Source organism: Tiliqua scincoides, chromosome 2, assembly GCF_035046505.1.
Source record: "Tiliqua scincoides isolate rTilSci1 chromosome 2, rTilSci1.hap2, whole genome shotgun sequence".
NCBI classification, from domain to species: domain Eukaryota; kingdom Metazoa; phylum Chordata; class Lepidosauria; order Squamata; family Scincidae; genus Tiliqua; species Tiliqua scincoides.
This window is the reverse complement of record NC_089822.1, coordinates 34,586,090-34,611,660: the sequence shown is the minus strand read 5'-3', so window position 1 is coordinate 34,611,660 and position 25,571 is coordinate 34,586,090. Positions and strand designations below refer to the sequence as shown.

At 43.8% G+C, this 25,571-nt stretch overlaps 1 protein-coding gene across 5 annotated transcripts in view; it reads right to left on the bottom strand.

Annotated features, from left to right (window-relative positions):
- Positions 1-280: 280 nt before the first annotated feature.
- The window catches only part of ATG10 (autophagy related 10), a 161,874-nt gene continuing 136,583 nt past the window's right edge, over positions 281-25,571 (bottom strand). For 4 of the 5 annotated variants that reach the window (XM_066618190.1, XM_066618189.1, XM_066618188.1 and 1 more), the window contains exons 6-7: positions 5,013-5,110; positions 281-522 (exon numbers count right to left, since the gene is read on the bottom strand). In XM_066618190.1, the coding sequence (XP_066474287.1) occupies positions 411-522; positions 5,013-5,110 (210 nt within the window). In that variant the 3' untranslated portion in view covers positions 281-410. Of the gene's footprint in view, positions 523-5,012; positions 5,111-25,571 lie in introns of those variants that run through there. The other variant, XM_066618192.1, reaches the window with a different exon arrangement.

Here is a 25,571-nt window from a genome sequence, read left to right as displayed (position 1 = left end):
CGCTGATGCTTGGGTCACCATAGAATCGAGTACCCCATTGTGGGCCACTTGCCTTACCTGGGGGAAGGGGACAAAAGTCCCTTTCTCCTGAGGAGCCTCCAGCACTGCCTGCTGAGTATGCAGGATGCAGTGGCAGCCATTTTTGGCACCAGGCAGCCCTGGGCATTGGGCAGCTCAGGATTGGGCTGACAGTTTAAATGGAAAAGAGAAATTCATTGCACAATTTTGGAAAGTAAACAGATTAAGGATGGCCAAGAGAAAAATCAAAGTGACACCATGATGATAATATATTAATAAACAAAATAGTTTTATTTTACTTGATTGGGAAACAGACATAAAAGTTTTTAGCAATCTGAAGAGAAGGGTGAAATTGCTTATACAGTAATTTAAGTAGGATCCGTGGTACCTCTTTAATCAGTACTTGTGCTCTGCTCAGAAATGGCTTTTGCATAACTCAGAGGTAAATTGAGACCAACTACTGGGCCCACAATACTCAGCCATGAGATGATATAGTTTGTACACCTAAAAAACCAAGAGAAAATATGAATTTTATGTTCGAAAATGTAATACACAGTAGCAGACAGTCTTTATTAAGCTTGGGTACCAATTGACATGACTACCACTTAATTTGATAATCACTGGAACATTATAGGCATTTATTATCCAGCTCAGGCAAAGAAAAATCCACAGTGGCAATTCTGACCTTGCAAAATTGTTTCATGATGATTCATGATGTGAATCATGCTGTTCACATGAGCAGGAGTCTTGCACTGTAGAATAATCTAGAGTAATCTAGGCATAGTCTCTACAGAGAACATGTAGATCAGGTACTTAAAAGCTCTGTGATTTGGCTCATAATCCTAAACCAGGACGCTGAGTTTCTCAAAATATATTTTAGTCAACTGATGCGGCCCACTTGTACAATGATCCAAAACTGCTATGGTTGGCAACCTTCAGTCTCGAAAGACTATGGTATAAGCCTACAGCACCCGGTATTCCCATGTGGTCTCCCATCCAAGTACTAACCAGGCCTGACCCTGCTTAGCTTCCGAGATCAGATGAGATGCTAACTTTATCTGTAACCTCCCAGCAAGTCACTCCTGAAAGACTCTGATTTATATCCTATCTTTTCTATCACAATGCATTAACACATATCATAAAAAAACAGCAACCAGAAAACAAAGAGCAGCACTAGTAGAAGTATCTGATCCATGTTAAGATTTAATCTACTACAGACTTGAACCACTTCAGGAACAAAGTCTGCTTAAACAGACACATTTTGCATGATCACTGGCAGGGCTAGACTCTGGCTGACTACACTAGACAGAGTATTCCAAAGCACCAGCGTGCTCTAACCCAGGGCTTCCCCAATTCCTACAAGGGGGTTGGGAGCACTGTAAGTGTATGCAGGAGAGGGGCTACGACAGCAACACAACCCCCAGGATCGCGCTGCTGCCAGGGATGGGAGGGTTTTTTCCCCACTTACCGGCAGTCAGCACTGGAGTCCTGGGGGGGGGGGGGAGGTCTGGAGAGTCCAGGTAGCCTTCTGCAGGGCACCCCACACCTCCAAACATTTTAAAAAAAAATTGGCACTTCTGGTTTTTGTCATGAAATTGGAGGTGCCCTTTCTTTTTTGACGTGTTTGGAGGCGCAGGGAGCCCTGCAAAAGGCTTCCCGGACCTCTACCCAGGACTCCAGTCCTGACTGCTGGTAAGTGGAAAAAAACACCCTGGCAGCAGCGAAATCTTAGGGATTGCACTGCTGTCTTCCCCATCCCTTAAAGGGGCAGAAACAAGTGCTTCCTTGCCTGGTGGGTCATAACCCACCGGTTTGGGAACCACTGCTTTAATCAGTTCAGCTTGTAGAACTGAATTGATAGGAAGAGAACTTTTAAGTTTCTAAATTTACAAATCCACTTTTTATTTGAACTTCTTTCTGTACTTTTAGCATGTTTTGCTACCACATTTTCATCTTTACTTTTGCAACCATGAGATAAGACTTTCAAAAGCAAAAGCTGCAATTCTCAAAATTCATTCAAAAATGTGCCCAGGGATATATGCAGTCTCTGGGTCTTGCATTTTGTCCACCATGCCTTAGATCAGGGGTGCCCAAACCCCGGCCCAGGGGCCACTTGCAGCCCTCAGGGGCTCCCAATCTGGCCCTCGGAGAGCTCCCAGTCTCCAATGAGCCTCCGGAGACTTGCTGGAGCCCATGCTGGCCTGACACAACTGCTCTCAGCATGAGGACGACTGTTCGACTTCTCTCCTGAGCTGTGGGATGAGGACTCGCTCCACTACTTGCTCTTCTATGTCTGTGATGCAGCAGTGGCAGCAAAGGAAAGGCTAGCCATGCTTTGTGCAAGCCCTTTTAAAGGCCTTGAGCTACTGCAAGAACTTCATTCATTCATATAAATTCAATCTCTAAAAAATTCATTTATGTAAATTTATTCAAATTTTAAATGCAAATTTATTCATTTTTAATGAATTAAAATGAATGGCATTTTCATTTCATTAAAAATGAAAAATGGCCCCCGACACAGTGTCAGAAAGATGATGTGGCCCTCCTGACAAAATGTTTGGCACCCCTGCCTTAGATCATAGATAAAAGGCACTATGCTTCAACAATTGTGCTCTTACTCAGACAACCAATTCCAGAAGTGCCCCATGGCTTCCATGCTTTAGGGTCCGGCAGGATTCCAGCTTGTCTCCCATGTTCTACATTCATGAAACCACTGAGTGCGGTGCCAACAGCACACCAATGAAACCTAGCACTATATGTCCTTTTCAGCAGACACTGGTGACATGGTGGAAGTGCTGAATCAATGTCTAGAATCTATCATAGACTGGATGAGGACTAATTAAACTGAAGCTCTGGACAGGGAAAGTATGCCCCATTGGTTCTGCCAGACTTATCAGCAGTTTTCAGTATCATCAGCTGTGATATCTTTTTGGATAGACTGGTGGGGTGGAGGAAAGGGGTACTGTTTTGTGCTAGTTCTGGTCCTCCCTGCACAGCAGATTTCATAAGGTGGTGCTAGGGGACCTAATACGAATGGAGTAGCACTCCTTTTGAAGTATCAGATTTTCAGTTAGGGAATTCTCCCAGATTGAATTTTGCTTCTGGATGGTGGTGGCTGTTCCCAAAGAAGCCTCTACACAACTTTGGCTTGTGTGGGACTGTGTTTTTCTGGACAAAGAATGGATGGTGTACCATAGTTTATGATTTTTATAATAATTAATGCTGCGGTTTTCAAACTTGCAGGGAGTTTGAATCCCACAGTAAGTCTTTGCGGGGGCAGGGGTGAGGCAGCGGCACAATCCCCAAGATTGCGCCACTCAGGGGGGCTGCAGGGGCTTGGTGCACTTGCTCAAGCCCCCTGCAGCCCCCCAGGGGTGCAGGGAGCCCGACGCAACCGTTGGCAGGACTCCCCGGGTCAGGGAAGGTGACAGCAGAGCAATCGCACCCCACTCTCACTTTCCCTGACCCGAGGAGCCCTGCAGGTGCTCGTGCCCGGCTCCCCGCAGCCAGGGACAGCTGCTGCAGGGACTGGAGAGTGCACCACAGTCCCTGCAGCCCGGTCAAAAGGGGAAGTGGAGCGATTGTGCACCGCTTCCAGTTTAGCGGAGCAGGGCGTGATCGCTCCGCTGTCACCTTCCCTGACCTGGGGAGCCCTGCCGAAGGTCATGCAGGGCTCCCCGCACCCCCGGGAGGCTGCAGGGGGTTTGGGCAAGTGCACCAAGCCCCTGCAGTCCCCCCCCCCAGCTTCCTGCCTCCTGCGCCGCTGCCGCCTCCCTGCCTCCTGGCTGCCCCAGACCCTTAAGGGGAAAGGGACCAGGACTCTCAGGCTGGGGCGTTGTGAATACCACTGAATTAATAAATTGGATCCAGATTAAAGCAACAAATCTTCCTTGCCCATTCTTCCCCACTACAGCCCCTCAAAAAGTTACTCCTGAGGGCCAGGAGACACCATGAATGAGTACAGGGGACAGCAGGGGAATTTTCCATAGTTAGATATTCACTTATAGAAAATGCTTTCAGTCACTTTCAGGAATTCTCCCCTTTCCCTTCACTGCATCCAATGTGTTTCCCAGGAGCCCACCAATGCTCAGGAGTAATTTTTAAGTGTAAGATGGGTCAGAGACTGTAGCAGAGCACAGGGGATGGAAAAGATCTCCTGTGCTCATGCCATTGCATTAGCATAAATCTGAACTAAACCTTCTGCTCTTTTATCTGTATTTTTAAAAGATGGGGCTCTGTTCAAAAGTGGCAATCACATTTTGGGGGGAAAAAGTTATAGACTCTAAACTTACCAGTGAAAAAGAAATCCCAGAATTCTTCCTGCACCCAATTTGGGTAGCCATAGAACAATACACTGGAATGTGCCTTATTTCTAACTTGAATTTCTCTGACAACAGAAAACTTGGAGTTCTTAGGCATCCTTCAGTCTCGGAAGACTATGGTGTCACGCTCTGAATTGTGGTTCTGGAACAGAGTGTCCTCTCCAGTGCGTGAAGCCTGGGTAAAGTAGGTATGGAGGATAGGCTGTTACCCATGCAGCAAATCCCCCCTCTCCACGTCGCTGAAATGGTCCAATGGAAAGGCAGAGGCCAATACGGTTGGTTCCAGCGGCGTCGCAGGAGTTGCCAGAACGTGACTGTGTTCAGCCACGAACTGCCTCAGGGACTCCAGCTCTGGATTTTGCCTCGAGGTTGACTCCTGAAGCCTTTTCCATAACTGGATGTAGCCACAAGGCAGTGGAGGTTTGGGATCAGAGTTTTCCTTCTCTCAGATGAGCTGCCTTCCCAGGCTGACGAGTCCCATCTACCCGGTGGCTGTTTAGTCGCCTCTTACGACAAGTACAGCCAAACTGAGTGCCTATTCTAATCCCCAGCCCCCAGGGGACTTAGGAGTAGTTCATCATCACAAATGCACATACAAATCTACCTCTATTTTTAATGTTACCTAAGGGCAAGTAGAAGACTCCAATAGGTCAAAGAACCAATGCCCCTTACCTGTTTTCTTTACGTGAACTGGATAGTACCGAAGACATAAATTCATTTGTCCGGCAGGGATGAAGTACAAAGAAAGTCTGCCCAAGTAATGGATGTTCCTGAAAGGAAGCATAATCTTTTAAATAATTTATAGAAAGTTTCAGTATAGAAAGTCATTTAAAATAGCTATTACATTTGTTCTCATAACAATCCTGCAATGTAAGTTAAGAATCCCATTTTAAAGCTGAGAAACTGAAGTCATGAGGAAGCAATTTGCCCAAGGCCAAGAAATAAGTCTAGAGCACAAAGTGACACTTGACTTCAGATCTTCTAAATCCAAATCTAAAATTCTCTCCACTGAACCATGCTCATAGGCTAGTCTATTGATCTGTGATGCCATGGGCTATGTTAACACTGAATACATTTAAACAGGCCATACTTTTATTATATGTCCCATAGACATGCATATACAAATTAGAAAATACTATAGATCAGTGTTTCTCAAACTGTGGGTTGGGACCCACTAGGTGGGTCGCAAGCCGATTTCAGGTGGTTCCCCATTCATTTCAATATTTTATTTTGAATATATTAGACTTAATGCTACCATTAGATGTGACTGCATTTGGGGAGATCTGTACTTTTAACAGGCTACTATGTATATACTTTTAACGTGATAGTTAATGGGGCTTACTCCTGGGTAAGTGAAGGTAGGAGTGCAGCCCAGGATTGCTAAAAATGTTCCCACTTGATTATGTCACTTCCGGTCATGAAATCACTTCTGGTGGGTTCCGACAAGATTCTCATTCTAAAAAGTGGGTCTCAGTGCTAAATGTGTGAGAACCACTGCTATAGATAATGCAAATATTTTCCAAGGCAGCAGCAGAGAAAAGCACCAGTAATTGTTAAAAATGCATGGTCACAAATGTCAAGACTCTGTTGCAAAGATTCAAGTTGTCTATAATTGCGACCTTATACACACTTTCCTAGAAGTAAACCCCAGTGAACACAACAAGATTGAGCAGGCATGCATAGGTCTGTGGTGCAAGACCTGCACTGAGCTAATTTGGTGGTTGCCTGGAAATTGTAATGATGGGAAGCTGGTCCTGTATCTTTTGCTGATAGCTCCTTGCTTTAGTACATGCACAAAGGTGGCAGACTAAGGGCCCAATCCTACCCAATTTTCCAGTCCCGGTGCAGCTGTGCCAATGGGGTGTGCGCTCCATTCTTTGGTGGGGGGTCAGTCACAGAAGACTCCTCAAGGTAAGGGAACATTTGTTCCCTTACATCAGGGCTGCATTGCAGCTGCACCAGTGCTGGAAAGTTGGATAGAATTGGGCCCTAAACCTCTTAGGAATTTTGTGCTAACTAATAGACAAAATCTGAAAATGATTTGCCTGCTTCTTCCCAATATGAAATCCAACAGTGTACAGCCATAACCTTGAATTATCTGAATATCATTCCAGAAACATTAAACAACAAGATGAGAACGTGAGGTACTCTTCAAGAACATCTTTAGCTTATGCTGAATAATACAAACTCACTGTCAAGATGGCAATAAAACAAAATGAGCTATTGGGAAAAACAAAAGTTAAAGGGGATTAAATAAGGGATTAAAGTTGTTGGATATATATAAAATGTGTAATCCTTAAGGGACACTGCAAGTCCTTTGGTAGTTTGACTAGGGATGTAACAGAGGCAGCGTACCTTTCATGTTTATTATCCATGATTTGGAGGCTATCTTAAAGACTAGTCCCACTGATATGTACTACAGGGGTTATATTAGTCTCTATGAGAATCAGAATCAGCATCTGAAGGGTTAACACAGAGCATACATTTTGATCATATTCCTATATTCAGGTAGTATTTTTTTATAAGACTACTCCTCAGAGATCTCTGCTGCAAACCTCTCAATTGTTATATATTTACTAGAACTTGATATACTCCAACCCTAACGAGTTTATTCTAGATGAGTAACAAGGATATAGAATTTTGCAGGACTTGGCTATTCTACAGTTATCAGGAAAATAATCATGGCTGCCTGTAAGACTAGTTGCTTTTCCCCCCATTATCTATCTCAGAGCTTCTCAAATTGTGGGTCACCAACCTGATTGTTGGAGGGTCGTGAAGCTGAAACAGACAAGCAGAGAGCTGAGAAGGAAAATTCGTGGAGCCCTATGGAAAGTGAAACCGAGCCACATTGCTTGTTTATTCACAAGTAGGCAACTACGCCTTGATCCACTGCAAAGGGCAGGCCGAGAGGAATCCCACACTGATCAATGTAGCCCCCAAAAAACACTCAAGAAGGAAGTCCCTCCCTCTGCATTGACAAATGTATTGAGTCCTATGGAAAGCGAAAATAAGCTACATGGTTGCATTTACTCATGAGTAAGCAACTATGCCTTGACTTGTGTTAAAATCAGCAAAGGGGAATGCGAGATCACTAGAATGGTCCTGATCTGATGAAAGCAGAAGTCAGCAAATACTCCAGAAGGTACACCCCTAACACTTAAAAGGATAAAAACAGAGGCTTGAGCCAGCAGCAGATCTAGCACTTTGTGAACAAGGCAAATGCCCCTGGGGGGGGGCGAGTCCATGAGCCTTTAGGACTGTGTGGGAAGCCTCATTGAGGCTCCCGATGCAGTCGGAAACTGTGCTTCCGGTTTGCTGGAAGCACAGTTTAAGACCGCGGGGAAGCTTTAGGAGGTGTCTCCGGTGGGTCCTGGAGACTCCATCTCACTACAAGTGAGTGGGGGGGGGGGTGGCTTTGTGGACCTTTGCCCCAGGCACAGGACTGGGTGGGTTCGCCACTGGCTTGAGCTGGTAAGGTGATTTTTTTTCTTTTTAAGACTTGTAAACTTAGGTGGGTCCTGATAGTGATATGGTTTAAATATAAGAACTTAAATTGGGCACTGGGTACGGCTGAAAATCTTACTGATTTTTTTGGGGGGCGGTGGAGGTTATCTTATTGCAGGCAGACTATCGAAAGAATTCACTTGGTGGAACAGGGCTGGCTTCTGCATCTCATCTCCCCTTATTTAATTACTTGCTATACTTTAATTATTTATAATTATTTTAATTTGCTTGACAATGTCATTTCTGGCTATGACGTCACTTCCAGCAGGTCCCAGACAGGCTGTCATGCTAAAAAGTGGGTCCCAGCGCAAAAATATTTGAGAACCACTGCTTTATCTTATAAAGGCATCAAGCCGCTGGATGTTCTCTCACAGCTTTGAAGTACTATCAAAATTTTCTACAACAGATGTCAATTCTCATGTTACTCTTCTACAAACACAGGAGTCTTTTCCACATCTGTATACACAGGAAAATACGATGCAGCAGATACCTGAGGCTCTTATATATATTGGCAACCTTCAGTCTCGAAAGACTATGGTATCGCGCTCTGAAAGGTGGTTCTGGCACAGCGTCTAGTGTGGCTGAAAAGGCCAATCCGGGAGTGACAATCCCTTCCACACCGGGAGCAAGTGCAGTCTGTCCCTGGTCTGTCTCCCTGGCTATGGGCCTTCCTTCTTTGTCTCTTAGCCTCAGACTGTTGGCAAAGTGTCTCTTCAAACTGGGAAAGGCCATGCTGCACAGCCTGCCTCCAAGCGGGCCGCTCAGAGGCCAGGGTTTCCCACTTGTTGAGGTCCATCCCTAAGGCCTTCAGATCCCTCTTGCAGATGTCCTTGTATCGCAGCTGTGGTCTACCTGGGGCTCACTTGCCAATAAAAAGATGTAATTCTGCAAATTCTGTAATTCTGTATTTAGACTTGGAAATACTATAATGAACTTTGGAAATCTGAGTCTGTAAACAAATAGACTTCTTGTGAGACTAAAGGCCCAATCCTATGCAGGGGCATGCTGGTGTGGTGCCCTGGCAACTACTGTTGTGTAAGTGCCATAAGGTGTGTCGCAGGCAGCGGAAAAACGGCTGCGCCAGCGGAGAGGCAACTGCCAGTCAGCATTGGGCCTCAGTGCTGGGAAGACGCCAGACCGGAGTGAACAGCAGTAAGTGCTCCTGCCAGCCAGTAATGAGGTTTACCAAGGGGGAGGCAGAGGGAGGGTGGACCAAGGGGAGGATCGGGCCCAGGATGGGCAGGGACAGTGGCAAAGTCTGCCACCAAATCCTCTGCACAAGGCACCTGACATGGGTCTCCTCAGTTCTGTGCCTTTTAAATTCACCCAGGATGTTGATGTCTGTATTGATACACAGAAATTTATTCCCCAAACTGAAAAAAAAATGTGCAAATCAGTTTCTAAAAATGACATACTATTGAGGGTGAACTGTGTACAACACAATAACATGCACTGAACTGAACAAGAGGAGGCAGAAGAGCATTAAAAATATTTCCCAGCTTCTTTTGTTTTATTTCTGCAGTAGAACAGTCCAAACTACAAATTCATACAAGGATGTTACCATCTGCTATCCATACTAGTGAACTGAGAAAAGAGTGCCAATCTGAGCAAAAAATATAATATTCCACTCAGCTGTTAGACTGAATCAAAAATGTGTGAAAATCTTTCTAGGCAAGACAGATTTCTGGAAAAGATTATGCCTTGGAACTGGCAACAAAAGGTTTATCAATGACAATATAACACCACTCACAAATTCTAAAACACGGAGCAGATAGCTCCCCTACTTCTGAGATAGATCTAGCTATGGACTCATCAGTGTGTGAAGCCACACTGCAGTCAGATCTCCTTCACTCATGTTTTCATTCTTGCAATGGCCTCCTGGCCTCTCCTACTCTCCTCTACTGACCTCTCCGTTTCACCTCTTTTGGGTTCGTCCACACAAGCTCTATTCTCTGAAATTGTTCAAAGGCTTTCTACAAAACATTCCCATGATATTATTTCCAAATTGTTGACTTGCAGCGTTTTCTGTATTACTAGCTGGTCTTTTTTCAGATCTGGTTTGAGGGCATATTTTTTCTAATAAAACTCCAACACAGCTCTAGTGCAACCAGCATTAGATAGACAAACTTCTATGAAGGTTTTCATGGCTCCTGTGGCAAAGAAGAAATTCTCTTCTTTGCAGATTTTACTGGTTTAATTACTTCACAATAGCTAGGACATTAGTGCTGAACAGCCTTTCTGAATTATTGGGTCAGTGTCTTTTTCATTTCTCATTCTTCTCATTAAAAAAAATGTGTTTCTTAAAATGATAAAATAGCACTCTTTTTGCTATTTAAAAAAAAATGAAAATATAATTAAAACCTCCTTCACAAATAGAAAAAGAAACGGACATTAGGGCAATTCTGAATGTTCAGTGTTAATGCCCCAGCCATGCTGAACTGAAAAGCAATAAAATCAGTTGAACCTGAAAAGAGGAGGCTTTCAATTAGAATTGGAAAGGACCTTTGTTAAATGAAATTTAATTCTGATAAACATTATAGAACAGTAGTTCTCAAACTTTTTACACCAGGACCCACTGTTTTAGAATGACAATCTGTCTGGACCCTCCGGAAGTGATGTCATTAACCTGGAAGTGATTTCATGGCCAGAAGTGACATAATCAAACAGGAAAATTTTAACATTCCCATATGACAAAATTAAATCAATCAAGTAAGTAAATTAAGACTTTACAATAAGTATAATTTTAAACATTTATTTAAATAAAGAACTCTCCTAACCCTCCCAAACAGTTACTGATCTGTATAAAAAAATTACCCAAACATCCCTGTCGGGGTTCCCCTGCTCCCCACGGAGCCCGACTTACCAGGGCAGGGGTCCCAGAAGGCAGAGAGCAGCAGCCAAGGCCCCAAACTGGGCCAATGGACACCAGGGGTGGGGCCAGGAATGCTTAAGGGCCAGCAGCTGCCAGCAGGTTTCAATCCCTAAGGCAGGAAGGGGAGGGGCAAGAGGAAGCAGAAAGCCCCATAAGAGGTGGGAGGCCAGTGATGACAGGCAGAGCAGAAAGAGAGGTGAGGCAGGAGGCTGTGCAGCCAACAGCTCCTGCCTAGGACCAGGGCAAACCAGCCAAACAAGGGAGGAGGACTGTTCAGTTTTTAAAAGTGATTTTAAAGGGATGTATTTTTCCCCTTCTGCAGGGATCAGCACATTCTTTCTCATTTCCAGGGGCCATTCATGTTGAGTGAAAACCGTGTATAAAAAATCCATGTATAAATAGGCTGGACCTGTATTGTGGAAACTGAAGAACCTATCTATATGGTCACCCTAAATAGATTCCTTTTATTCTAATTACAAAATGCTGTACTTGATGCGCGTGCATAAAACGGAATTCTGAGAACTATGTTACACTGGCTTTACTACTTTCTAGACAGCATTCCAAATTGCAATAGTCCTATTTGCTAGAGAAAGAATGTTACTTGCCCAGCAACAATACATGGTGTTTTAAATACTGGGAAAATGTGATATCCGTGAAAAATAAAAACAGGAATGTCTGCGTAGGATAGCAGGATGAGCCATAATCTGATACTGAAGATAAACATATGCTAAGTAAATACTCAAGATGTAGAGCAGAGGAATAGAATGCAACAGTAAAATGATAAGTGGAATGAACTAGCCTTGAATCTAAACTATCCTGAAACACAATGGAGTCCTGTGTTTACTGATTATAGACAACCTCCCTAAATTGCTACTTTAATTCTCACTCCTTACCATATATACGTATATAATCTTGGAAGAAGGCACAAGAGTCTCAAAAATCTAGCTAACAGAGTAATCCTACACATGCTTAATCAAAAATGTCCCATTCTTTTCCATGAGATTTACTCTCAGGAAAGTGAGCAAAGGATTTCAGCCTAAGCCTGTTTACCTGACAAGTTCAAATGGCCTTTTACTGGTGAGCTGTTGCAAAGACTCATGTACATCCAAGGTTAAACCAATGAAACTGAGGCAAGCAAGATGTGGATAGCTGCCAATGTAATGAAGATTATCGAAACAGTTAGCAGTTCAGGGAATTGATAATGGAAAACAAAGTCTTTTATTGCTAGGTCACCAGTCCAAATTTGGCCCAGGTTGATATTAGCAAAATGTTATTACTGTATAATGGCCTATAGAAAATTAATTGATGGCATTTACATAATCAAAAACTAGCATTAATTAGTTCCCTTGTTGTTCATTTCATAGAGGAACCAAGGACTAAATTGGCCAGGGAGAATGAGTTAACCCTGTGGCACTACAGCCACTCAGAGGAGAAACTGAATTGCATAGTACTGCTGACTGGACAACTATAGCATTTCTATGGATAAGTTTAATGATACTTGAAGAAATTTAAGGGAATCTCTACATAACCATCGTTACTGGGTTCCCTGCTTAGGCTGCAACCTATTTTGTTTTTTCTATTTCAGTTAATCCAGAGACTCTTTCATATACTTGAAAAAATATCTTCATAATGACTGACCAAAGAAAAATTCTGTCCTTGCACCAGTGGTGTAGCTAGCCCAGTTGCTACCCAGTGCAAATAAGATTTTGTAGCCCCCTGCCCCCGGAAATTACATCAAATTTAAACACATTGAAATGTTTCTTTATTAATTTTAAATAAATGAATAATTATTTTTATATTTTAAAATGAATAATAGATAAAATAAATACATACTTCTAAAATAAACGAATTATTATCATTTTCATATTTTAAAATATGTACTGGAAGTCTTTGTAATTCTTCCACTGTGGCAAATATCAGAGACGTTGGCTGTATGATAGCAAAGAATGACATTACACTAGACATTGATTCTTTCCGAATCTCCAATTCTTTAAGAAAATGGTCCAGGCATACCAGCATTGCTCTTCTATTTTCCTCTTGTATTGTAAGGCTAGCATCCCTAGCTTTCTCTCCGGGCATTCTTTTTTGAAATCTTGGTCTTTTTTCTATGACAATGTCCAGTTCCTCACACTCTGTGGTTGCAAACATTATGGCTTTCTCCACAAAGGCAGTGCGCTGTTCATTAAGGAACAATTGCAAAGCACCCATTTTCACTGTGCAGTGCTCTAGGCTTAGTCCAGATGTTTGTAAGTACTTTTGTGTTTGATTGACCTCTTCCAGCACGGCACACCAGAATGCCAGGAAACAAAAAAAAAGAAAAAAGAAAAATCACCTACAGCACCAAGCAGGTTGTCTGCTCCTTCTGATGTATTCTCATCTTCATTTGGGTCAGCCACTGTCTCCAGGATTGAGAGTATCTGCTCAATATTTGTTTTTACTGTATGCACAGCATTCAGCATTCAGGCTGACAATCAGCCTGAAGAAAACACAGGTCATGGTTCAGGATGTGGACTCACCTCCCTGCATTACAATCTCTGAGCATGAACTGGAGGTTGTCCATGACTTTGTGTACCTTGGCTCAACGATCTCCGACACTCTTTCTCTCGATACCGAGCTAAACAAGCGCATCGGTGAAGCAGCTACCACGTTTTCCAGACTCACAAAGAGAGTCTGGTCCAACAAGAAGCTGACGGAACATACCAAGATCCAGGTCTACAGAGCTTGCGTCCTGAGTACACTTCTGTACTGCAGCGAGTCATGGACTCTTCGCTCACAACAGGAGAGGAAACTGAGCGCTTTCCACATGCGCTGCCTCCGACGCATCCTCGGCATCACCTGGCAGGACAAAGTTCCAAACAACACAGTCCTGGAACGTGCTGGAATCCCTAGCATGTATTCACTGCTGAAACAGAGACGCCTGCGTTGGCTTGGTCATGTCGTGAGAATGGATGATGGTCGGATCCCAAAGGATCTCCTCTATGGAGAACTCGTGCAAGGAAAGCGCCCTACAGGTAGACCACAGCTGCGATACAAGGACATCTGCAAGAGGGATCTGAAGGCCTTAGCGATGGACCTTAACAAGTGGGAAACCCTGGCCTCTGAGCGGCCCGCTTGGAGGCAGGCTGTGCAGCATGGCCTTTCCCAGTTTGAAGAGACACTTTGCCAACAGTCTGAGGCTAAGAGGCAAAGAAGGAAGGCCCATAGCCAGGGAGACAGACCAGGGACAGACTGCACTTGCTCCCGGTGTGGAAGGGATTATCACTCCCGGATTGGCCTTTTCAGCCACACTAGACGCTGTGCCAGAACCACCTTTCAGAGCGCGATACCATAGTCTTTCGAGACTGAAGGTTGCCAATACAATAATGCACAGCATCGTAATGGGCACTCCACCTTGTTGTGCCAAGTCTTTTCACTGTTATTCCTTTGTTCTTAAGCATTTTCCATCACAGGGGAGAGGCTGAGAAAAATGAGTACAGCCTGTCCAGAGTCCCCCCAAAAGTCATACATCCAGCAGCACTTCTAAATGAGTGAACCCCACACAGATTCAGTGAATGGTTTGCACAGGGAACAAATAGGGCCTTAGGGTTAATCTGTTTAATTTTCTTCTAGACACCACCATGCACACCCGCCATATTTGCTGCATTGTCATAGCCTTGACCACAGCAGAGGTTGATTTCCAGTCCATTTTTCTCTAGTAGTCTGAGGATTGCTCTTGTTAGTTCACTGGCAGTCTTTTTACGCACAGGGAAGAACCCCAGAAAAGATTCTTTGATTGTAACTTCACCACCCTCAATGTGGACACATCAGATGACCTGACACATCTTATCAGTATGCGATGCATCAGCAGTGGTGTTGAAAAGTATTCCATAGTACTTCGCCTTCTTAATGTCTGCCACAATTCTTTCTTTAACGTGATCCCCCATAAGGTTAATAAACTCATACTGAGTCTGTGGAGATAAGTAGGTTGTAATTCTCCCTTCAGAAGGACAGGCATTTTTGATTCTGACATAGTGTTCTGTCAAAATTGGATCAAATTTTGATGTATATTCAATCAGCTCCAAAAAATTGCCCTTGTTCTCTTCAGTCCAGTTCCTCCCGGTGACCTCGGAGGGGAAGGCCCTGTTTGCACAGGAACAGAATAGCCTCCAATAGACGATGAAGGATGTCCCTCCATCTCCTCCTCTCCTCCCCCAGCTTCAGTTGGTGAAATGCGTCAATAGTTGCTTGCTTCTTAAGTCCCATTGCTAGGTATTTCCATTTCTCCATGCAGCCAATATGAGCTGCAGATGATTCATGCTCCCTGACTTTTGTGCTGAGTTTCTGCCAGAAGCTGAACCCTGTCACAAAAGCAGAAGGAAAGGCTTTACCTTGGTCATGAAATAGTCAGCAACAGAAGCAATACAACAACTGTGTTGATGTAGAGTACACAATCCATTTTCGTAGAACTGTTCTGCCCTCCGCTAAAGTTTTGTAGAACCATGATGTGTTCATGCGTCTTTTAGAGACTTTACCACAAGCCCCTACTTGTGTGATGGAAGGGAATGGTTCGTCCTTGGTTCTGGAAAGGCTCGCTTCCCTTTCTTACCAGGCTAGGTCTTAGGTGGCCAGGGACAGGAAAAGGCCAAGCAGCAACATCAATATATACTGAGGCTTCTTTTGCAGCACATTCTTCACCAGCAAATGCAGAAGGATCTTTCTTTTCAGAATCATCTGATTTCTCTGAGCTTTCCATTGCTGTCACTGCTGTGGATGATGTTCCAGCAACTTCCTCTGAGCCTTCCACTGCTGTGGATGATAATCTAGCTATTCCCTTAGAGGTTGCAGTGGCAGTATGGCTCACATATTTAAGGAGAGATCTAGATTGCCTTTCATTTTCCTTTTCTCTTGCTTTTTTATTTTCCTCAGCTGTGCACCACTGTGCTGCTTTCTTTTGAGGGGGTTAATGATTGCAAATAAGAAGAGACAAACAACAAGAGTATCAATACCACTCCAGGCCAAGCCACGAAGAGGCAGCCCATAATAATCCAATGTTTCCTGCAGACCAAAACAGCACTGTTCTCAAATCTCTCTCCCCTGAGGCAGAGATCTGCCAACTGGGTTTCTTATTCCCTAACTTTCCATCCTCTAAGGGCCAAACTAGACACTAAAATCCTTGGCATGTATACTCAGAAGTAGGTCCCAACATACTCCTGGTAGGAAGACATGCGTTTAAATTCCCACTCAGCCACAAAGCTCACTAGATGACATTTGTGAAGTGAGTTACTATCTCAGCCTAACCTAACTCACAAGATTGTTGTGATAATAAAATGGGAAAGATGAGGATAAAATGTTGTGAGGATAAAATGGCATCTATTCCATCCTGAGATCCTTGTGCACACATGGGATAAAAATAACTAGAATATTAATGATAATAATATTAATTGAGGGCTGGGTTTTAGTAACTGTTTTACCACTTTCCCAGTTGTTCAAAGTCTCTGTTTTTATCTTCTTTTTTTTTTACTATGGAGGAGGAATCTTCTGGAGCTTTCGTTGAGCTCCACATTCATAGGATCTGGACAATTCTGGTCACAGATTTCTCATTTACCAACACATCTTCCACAAAATCTGCTCAGACAAAACATTAGACAGTAAAATAAGAAAAAAGAGTAGACTGAAGAAAAGGCTAAAGAGTTATAATGTATGTACAGTTGATTTTTAAAAAGTGTAATTAGGGCATAAAATAAAATTACACCCAAAAGTTGGCCTTATTGGGGCTAGAGGAGAAGTGTGTGTAGAGAGGGATGGAGGACAGAATGAGTTCTTCCAGGGCAAGTAGGAAATAGAATTGGGCCATAACTTGTATGAATTAAAAGTTGTTATTTATTTATCTATTTAATTTTTTGTCCCACTTTTCTCCTGGGGGGCATCCAAAGTGGCTTACAACAATTTAAATATAAGTATACATCTAAAATAAAACTGTAAAATGCCATATAAAAAAGCAGCAATCAATCATAGGCATAATGGATGAACATACAAATACATAAAATACAAGCACATAAAAGAAAATACATGCTGTGTAACATGCCTCTTTTCACACTTTTATTACATCCATTTGTTCTTGGAAAATGCTTCACACTTGGTATCTTTGCAATTTACGCAAAAGTAGGCCCTACTGAGGTCAGTAAGCATAAGATTATCTGGCGTTTCAGGGAATTCATTTTAGTCAATGGGGTTACTCCCAGCACATACAAACTTTTACAATGCAATCCTGTACATGTCTACTCAGAAGTAAGCCCCACTGTGTCCAATAGGGTTTACTCCCTGGAAAAGGTAGGTGGGACTCCCTGTAAGGTAGGATTGCAGCCTTACATAGTTTGAGAGGTGCAGGAAGGGGCTGGAGAAAATACGTAAGAGCCAGCAGCTTACCTTCAGAAACAGGAATTGATGAATTATATGAATAAATAATGAGGTCTGCTTGATGAGGCCGAGACACGTGCTATTCAGTGATCCTGCTGCAGCTCATCTCCTGCCGCCCTGCCTTGCTTGCTACCCTCTTCAGGTTCTTGCACATGCGCAGGTAACCCATCAGTCAGCCAACTCACAGCCTGCCAGCTTGCAAGCAAGCCCATTATAGTCAGCAGGGCTACTCCCAGGAAAGTGGGATTAGATTGCAGCCTTGGAGGGGAGCCTGATGCTCTGCCATTTAAGCCAAATAGGGCTTCAGGGGGCAGCGTGTTACGCAGGACAGGTGGAAGAAATCATGGAGGGAATGAGGGGGTGGCAGATGCATGAAAGGAAGAAAGGTGCAGGAGTACTTGGATGAAGGGGCGGACTCGGAGAAGGTATGTGCAAATCAACACCACCTCAACTGCGGGAGGGGGAGAGGGCCAGCCAGCTCCTCCAAGCAGTCGCTGGAGGCAACAGACTAGACTATCCCTCCGCCCCCACAAACATGATTCCTTCAATCTCAGCTGCGGGGAGGGGCAACATACAGATTAGCCTATCTACCCTGACTGCTGCTCCTCCTCCCTCCTGAGTGCCTGACAGGGCTGCAGGTAGCAGCCCTTTTGTTGCGCACAGGCGCGGTCGCCCCTCAGCCATGTTGTTGCCCCTCCCACCCTGTAGCCCAGTGCACTTGCTACCCCCTGTACCTCTTAGCTACGCTACTGCCTTGCACATTTGTGGCACACACAACTGTGTGTATTTGTATGATACACAGATGCTTTCTATGTTTTTCAGTTGTCACAAGTACTGGAAAACATTTTTTGAAGATCAATGGGGAAAATCTCATAGACACTGCTCCTTGAACAATGCACACTGAATCTTCATTAGTAATGTGGGTGGACAGCAGACAGTGCTTGACCACAAAGCGCTTTGTAGGTTGGGTGAGATTGATGTACTGAAAGGGTGGATCCAATTCTCAACAAAGTGTCTATGCAGATGTCTCCCTCAGGGCATGTCTGTATTCATTCTATAACACAGATGTGAGCCTAAGCAAGCACACCTGATGTGCAGTACGTGCTCTGACAACATATAGTAAATCTATGTAGACTTGACATAGCATTTTCTACTGAACTTAATACTGAAATGCATAAAATTACCCATCTTCAACTTCATGTGTCACAAATATGTAAGGACAGAAATTCTCTATATTACATCTCGAGGGTCATCCTTGGTACAAACTATGATATTACCAAATGGCCTGATCATGCTTTGCACAAATTCAAACCAAAGGACTCTACCATGACAAGTTACTAGAGAAAATAAAGTATCAGTGATTTGTGAATGTGCAATTATCTGAAGATTATTAAAACCAATTAATGACCTTCACCTTCAAAATGAGATCAGTGTTTCTCAAACTGTGGGTCAGGACCTACTAGGTGGATCATGAGTCTATTTCAGGAAGATTCCCATTCATTTCAATATTTTATTTTTAATATTAGACTTGATGCTACCATGGTATGTGACTGCATTTGGGAAATGTTACAGATCTGTACTTTGAACAGGCTACTATGTATATGCTTTTAATAAGGATAGTAAATTCGACTTTATTAATAAGCGTGGGTAAGTGTGGGTAGGATGTGACCTAGGATTATCAAAACTCTGCTTACTTGATTATATCACTTCCAGTGGGTCCTGACAGATGCTTATTCTAAAAAGTGGGTTCCAGTGCTAAAAGTTTGAGAGCCACTGAGCTAGAACAATACTGTAGCATAGCTACCAACATACCAAAGACAACTCTGTTAACCTGCACTTAATCTGTAGTCCAAACACAGCATTAGTTTCAAGATTATATTGGCCTTGGTCCTGAAATAATCACAATCAATGTGTTGAACATAATTAATAATGCATGGGTAATAACTGCACAATATTCTGAATAGCAGAAGGGGATGTGTATTCCTAGCTGCATTACAACATTAATGAAAAGATGCTGAAGTCATCATAAGTGTTCAATGAGCATCCAGCAATTGTAACAACATGCGCACCGTCACTTGACTGGTCTACAGATTCAACTAGGTCAGATGTTCTCAAACCTTTCATTCTTGAAGACCCTAAAAGGAATCTCGGGGAGCCCTGCTGACACATGTGTGGATTCTGTAAAAGACCCAGAGTGCTGGCATATGCCAGAGTGATGCAGCGCCAAACCCAATGCCAAACCCCCCAAGGGGATGGTGCTGGCTGTAGATAAGTGTACAATCTACAAGAGGTCTGGCTGAGTGGAAGAGCTGCTGCCTATGAAGCCCAAAGAACAATTGGGAATGTAGTTCAAAACAACTGAGTGTATCCAAGAGCTGCAGAAAGTGCTGACGAGATGAGTCATTCCAGTGGGTGAGAGAAGCGAAGGATGACTCCCCCCCCCCCCAGTGAGAGTGCAGTGGAGTGCTGCAGCTATATGGGGGAGGCGAATGCAGCCAGAAAGAGGCCAGACTGTGAAGAACTCCACCTGGAACGAAGGTGTTCTTGGAACACAACCTGTTAATAATCCCCTCCCCTATGGGGATTAGTAAGCCTGCCTATGTAAGCTGTCTTGAATAAAGTTGGAAGAGAAATCCAATGACAAGAAAGGTGGTATATAAATACTGGTTGTATTACAGTCATGCACCACTTGACGATGGGGATTGGGACCCACTCTGAACCCTCCGCAGGGATGCTCTGCTTCCCTCCCCTCCCCTCCGGAGGCTTGTCTGAGCCTCCCAGAGGCAGCGTACATCCAAGCACTGCCTCTGCAAGGCTGAGACTGAGGAAAATCACAGCCTTTGTGCAACTTCCAGTTTCACAGAGGAAGCTGGAAATCGTGTGAGAGATGCAATCTCCCTCAGTCTGAGCCTTGCAAAGGCAGCATGAAATATCTGATGAATATCACAATACTGCAGACAGAGCCGCCACTTTGGATCTCTCAAGATTTTGTGAAATCTAAGACAGGAGCGGCTGGCTCAGCTGGGGAGAAGAAGATGCATGGCCATTGTGACGCAGGTAAGTGTGGGAACCACGGGGTTAAATGATAGCTATTTTAGTAGTCACAGATCTGAAAGCATGTGGCACCTTGAAAGGAAGCCAACATTCTCCCAGTCTCCAGCTGGAAACTCAAAAATGGGCAACTTTTAATATTTTGGCCCACCTTCCTCTAAAGCATCTGTTCTCAATCCAATGCTGTATCAGCCTCTCCCCCACGGTCTCCTAAAAGGGGTACCCTCTCCTCATGCAGTTTTCAAAGTTGATTCAAATGCAATTGCTTGTCCTTTCTTTGCCTAAACCACCAACTGAGGCTGAGAAGCTGAGATGTAGAAACCAATAAAGTGCAAAGAAGACTATATACAAACCCTGTAAAAGTGCCAGAACACATGTCTTGAGACTCTCTGCTATGTAAAGGTTTCAATGTGTGTCTGGCAGGTGCAAGAAATCCTCTCCACACAGCAGTAATAATACTTTGCTTCCACATGTCAGGATTATATATCAGTTACAAAAAGACGCATGAATCACACTGAGATTTGCAAGCACAACCCATTTAAATGAAAAATCAACTTAGTTACAAATTGATCTTTCTGAAGTGAAACTGCCACTTCAGTTGAGAATTTTTCTGAGTGGCACCTACAGGCATCCCCTGCTCATTTGACAGGTTAGGGACCGGAGCCGTGGTGAATAGCGGAAACGGTTGAAAATCAAAATCCAGACTTTTTTTTTTAATAAATGTTGCTTCCAAGGTTTTTTAAGCTAGTAAATTGCAAATGCCTTTTTTATCTTGCAAATTCCTGCTGTCACACAAAGATTTCTGCAAATCAACTCTCATTAAAACCTTCAGGAATGGAAATAGACCTGAAGCTAAAGTTGGTCCATGATCTCTCTCTCTCTCTCTCACACACATACACACCCCCCAAAACAGTTTGAATCACCATGTCATATATGCAAATCAAAATGGGAGAGGGCAATTTTAGCCTTTAGACCAGCAGAGAGAGGTTGAAAGAGCAGAGCACATGTTGAATGAATAACTTCTGGGTGTAATTGAAATGTGTTGAAAGAATGTCAAAAAATGAACCATCAGAAAGCGAGGGATACCTGTACTGAAATTTTGCAGAACCCAATCTGACATTTTCAGAAGCAAAAACTTTGGATAAGAACAGAATGTCGAAAAAGTGAAATTATTTTTCTAGAACTTAAAGCATTATTCCCCACAAAGAACTCACTAGCGTCATCTACATGAAACTATCAGACCTATTCTCCTGTGCATCTTTACCAACTTTCATGAGAAAGTGATTCTGCACACATCCCTTGTTAAGGGATCATCCCCGGACCTGCAGGTAATTTGCAGGCTGGATAGTATCAGGCCCTGAAGCCTTGGCCTGACTGCGCACAGCATCATGGGAAGAGATGATGCAACATCTGGTGATGCATACCAGGTGACTGTCACCAGGTATGTCACCCCATGTGCCATCAGAGTGACTAAGCATTTTCTAGTTCACTCTGATTGGCTGTGGCAAGTATATACTCCAGCCAGGGCAAGCTGGGTCGTGGGAGATGCAGAGTGCAGTTTGTGCCGAAGGCTACGTCAGTGTGATCCGCGAATTGTGTGCTATCTGGACTGTTGCTGTATATATTGTACATCAGGGGTGCTCACACTTTTTTGGCTCGAGAGCTACTTTGAAACCCAGCAAGGCTCAGAGATCTACCAGAGTTTTTTTACAATGTTCACGCCATCATAACATATAACATTTATGTGTACAATGTATGTTGGTGTACCTTGCATAACCACATGAGCCAATATTGCACAACACAACATAATTAACTATAAACATTTTTGTAATTACTTGAGTTTACTTTGATGACTTGCACTGAAGTGAATCAGCCAAGGATGCATAGTCCGGACAGTAGCTGCTGACAGCCAGCCTCAAGCACACTTCCAAATGTTCATCAGTCATGGTGGAACTTAATGATCTTCATGTAGGAAAAGGCTGACTCACATAAATAAGTGGAGTCCTTCCTGCCTCAGGTGCTCTTATATCCCTGAGGGCCCTATTGCCTTCAAGTGGCTGCAGCTGTGCAGCACACTCTGCTGGATGCCCAGGCCTTACCCTTAAAGGGGCCACTGCTGACACCACATCTACCTCCTCACCAGATCTTCCTCAATTCCAATACAAGTGGGGGGGGGGCGGAACAGATCTCTATACAGACCAGTGCAAAAACAGGGGAAAGGTGTGGGGGAGGGAAGATCTCTATATAGACATCACAGCAAGACCAGTGCAAAACCCCTTGCACACAGAACCAACAGATGGAAGTTGGGGGGGCAGATCTCCATACATACCAGTGCAAAAACAGGGGAAAGGTAAGTCAGCCCCAGTAGAGTCAACAGGGCTCACTCCCAGGGATGCGTGGACAGGAGACAAGCCTTTGAGCGGCTCCTCTCCAGGTCTACTCACGAGTCAGCCCCAGTAGAGTCAGTGGGGCTCACTCCCAGGGATGCGTGGACAGGAGAGAAGCCTGCCAGTGGCTCCTCTCCCAGGGAGGAGCCTGCCAGGGGCTCACTCCCTGAACTCACTCCCTGGGCTCACAAGCCTGCCAAGGGCTCACTCCCAGGGATACGTGGATGGGAGAGAAGCCTTCGAGCAGCTCCTCTCCAGGTCTACTCAAGAGTCAGCCCCAGTAGAGTCAAAGGGGCTCACTCCCAGGAATGCGTGGACGGGAGAGAAGCCTGCGATCGACTCATTTTGCCTCGCGATCAACCAGTCGATCGCGATCGACGTATTGAGCACCCCTGTTGTACATAGTAAAGAGACGTTTGGTGGAGGACTTCTACTGTGTGTCGTCTTTGTTCCCGGGAGTGCCTACGCTCTGACCTTGAGAGACAGGTGGAGAGTGCAGCTGGACAGCTACTTGCTGCGGAAACTATACCTGCACCGTAACATCCCTCCACCATCTGCAGCTTTCATAGAGTTCCAAACAGAAGTTTCGGATTAAATTACTTGTTCAAGGGATCGGGATGCCAGGAAATATTTAATGACACAGTTGAACCTAATGATAACCAGTTTTATTTTTTGTTATGGAGCAATTCACAGAAAGAAGACAAACATGAAACAGCTGTGATATTTATAAAAATCCTTTTGGTTCTGCAATCTGAAGATAGGAATGATCATTTGTGACTCTACATAGCAGTTGGATGTCCTACAAATCTTTTGGGGTTAAACTTCTCTCTGCTTTGTCTGCAACAGCAGTATTCAATGAAGACAGATCTTTCTGGTTTAAAGTCCTTTATCCATCTTTTATCCTTGACTAAATAAAATGCCATTTCCACAAGATTTCAAGCAGAAAAAGAACACATGAAACCTTCTACTTTCATCCCATGAGGAAGCAAACTGCTCTGAAGTTCCACCACTGACAAAACTTGCATCAGACTAGTTATGCAACTTTAAAAGAATCAGCACACAGTGAGATAATGTCTCAAATAATACGTGAAATATTATCCATGGCAAATTTCAATTAACAACGAATGTCACTTTTGGGTAATGGATATAGCAAGGTAATTAGTTCTGGATAGCCGGTATTGTGTTTTATTTCCCTTCCCCCAAACAGCAGGTATTTTGTTGTCGGTACATTTCCTGTAACAGCACCATTTATTTTCCCTGTCATAACTGGAGCTCCTCCAGTAGTAATGGCTTCTATTTTCTCCAGTGTTACATTAAACTGCCTTGGAGCATCCATCATAGCATTTATGGCCTCTCCATTTCTTCTATAGTGCAAAGGGACTGTTGTCCAAAACATCCTCTGCCACATCCAGTTTGCATGATGTAGCTTTGATGAAAATCACTCATAGAGGGATGTCAAGACTTTTATCAAGGGCAGCAGAAAACGTTTGTGCTTGAACATTTTTTCAGTACCACCTGAGACCTCAGCCATCATTCAGATCGTGAGCAGAAGGGAAAAAAATAATAAACTTCATTTCCTGGAACCTCTGGGAAAAAGATTATGGGCATTCAATTAAAATACATACCTTCCTCATATCCCCATCTGTGAGCTATTGTGGGATGGATCCGACTGGCAAATTCTAACCCCAAAATCATTACACATCAAAACAAGTAATCCTATACCCAAATCCAAACAAGAACAAAAAAAATTCTGCTTCACCAATTCTTAAAATCCATGAATAAAACAAATACAGGTATGCCTACTTATCCGCAGACATTCTGTTCCAGATGGATAGCTGAAACTGTGGATACGGGCAAATACCTATCCCCGCAGTCTGGATCATCTGGAGACAAGAGGAGCCCAGCTCCCCTCCCCTCCGGAGGTGCTTCTGAGATCAATAGAGGATGCAGACATCCATCCACGGCCTCTGCCAGACTCAGACTGGGTTTGGCCGCTCAAAGTGTTTGACTTCTAGTTTCACAGAAAAACAGAAGTTACTTTTTAATACCTTATAAGGCATTAGGAGGCCCAGGATAACTGAATCTGCGGATATAGGATCCATGGATTCAAGGGTCCCCCTCTATTTGCATCTTTAATTAAGAAATTGAATTAATTAATATTTATTTATTTCAGAAAAGAGGAATCCAGTCACTTCCTTAATTAGAAAAAACACTTCAAAATTTTTTTGTTGTTCCTCATTATCTGCAGGTGTGGGAGCCATTTCCTGCTTGCTTCCATACTTGGGCCTTTAGCGCTGCTGAAGTATTAGCTCTATTTGGACAGCCTATACCCATAAAAATGGTCATGGTTTCAACACATCTGAGAGTGCATTCCAAGTCCCTGTATGCTGTAGCTCTACTATGGCTTTCTAAATCATAGGAATGTTTCTAGGAACCCCAGTGTTAAATTATAGGACACTCGCAGGGGACATAATACACCACTTCAGACACTGTCCATGGGGAGGATCATACCCTCCCCGTGGACAGTGTCTGAAGTGGTGTATTATGTCCCCTGCGAGTGTCTAGAGCTATAAAGTGTGGCGGGATACGTTTGTGACCATTCTTCATTTACACAATGTCCAAAAATATATACTGCTCTTCCATAAGCAGCTACAAACTAAATTAAAACCATTTCCACATAGCACAAAAAATAGCTGAAGATCAGCAGACTCCATACTGGAGACCAACGTGCAATGTAAACTCCCTCCCCGTCCCAAGTAGCACTTACTATTCTGCTGCTCTGCCACTTTGTTCTTCACCCATGTGGACATAGGAATGCTCTGGACAGCCACGTCTACAGCCCGGACATCCTGGCGCAGAGCCTGCTGAGACATGGGCCATAGACACAACTCTCCAGTGCGTCCCTATGCCCACATGAGTGAAGCAGCAGAACAGCAAGTGCTGTTGATCATGGAGGGGAAGGATATTGGCAAATGCAGATTTGGTCTGGTGAGCCCTGCTGTAGACCAGTGTTTCTCAACC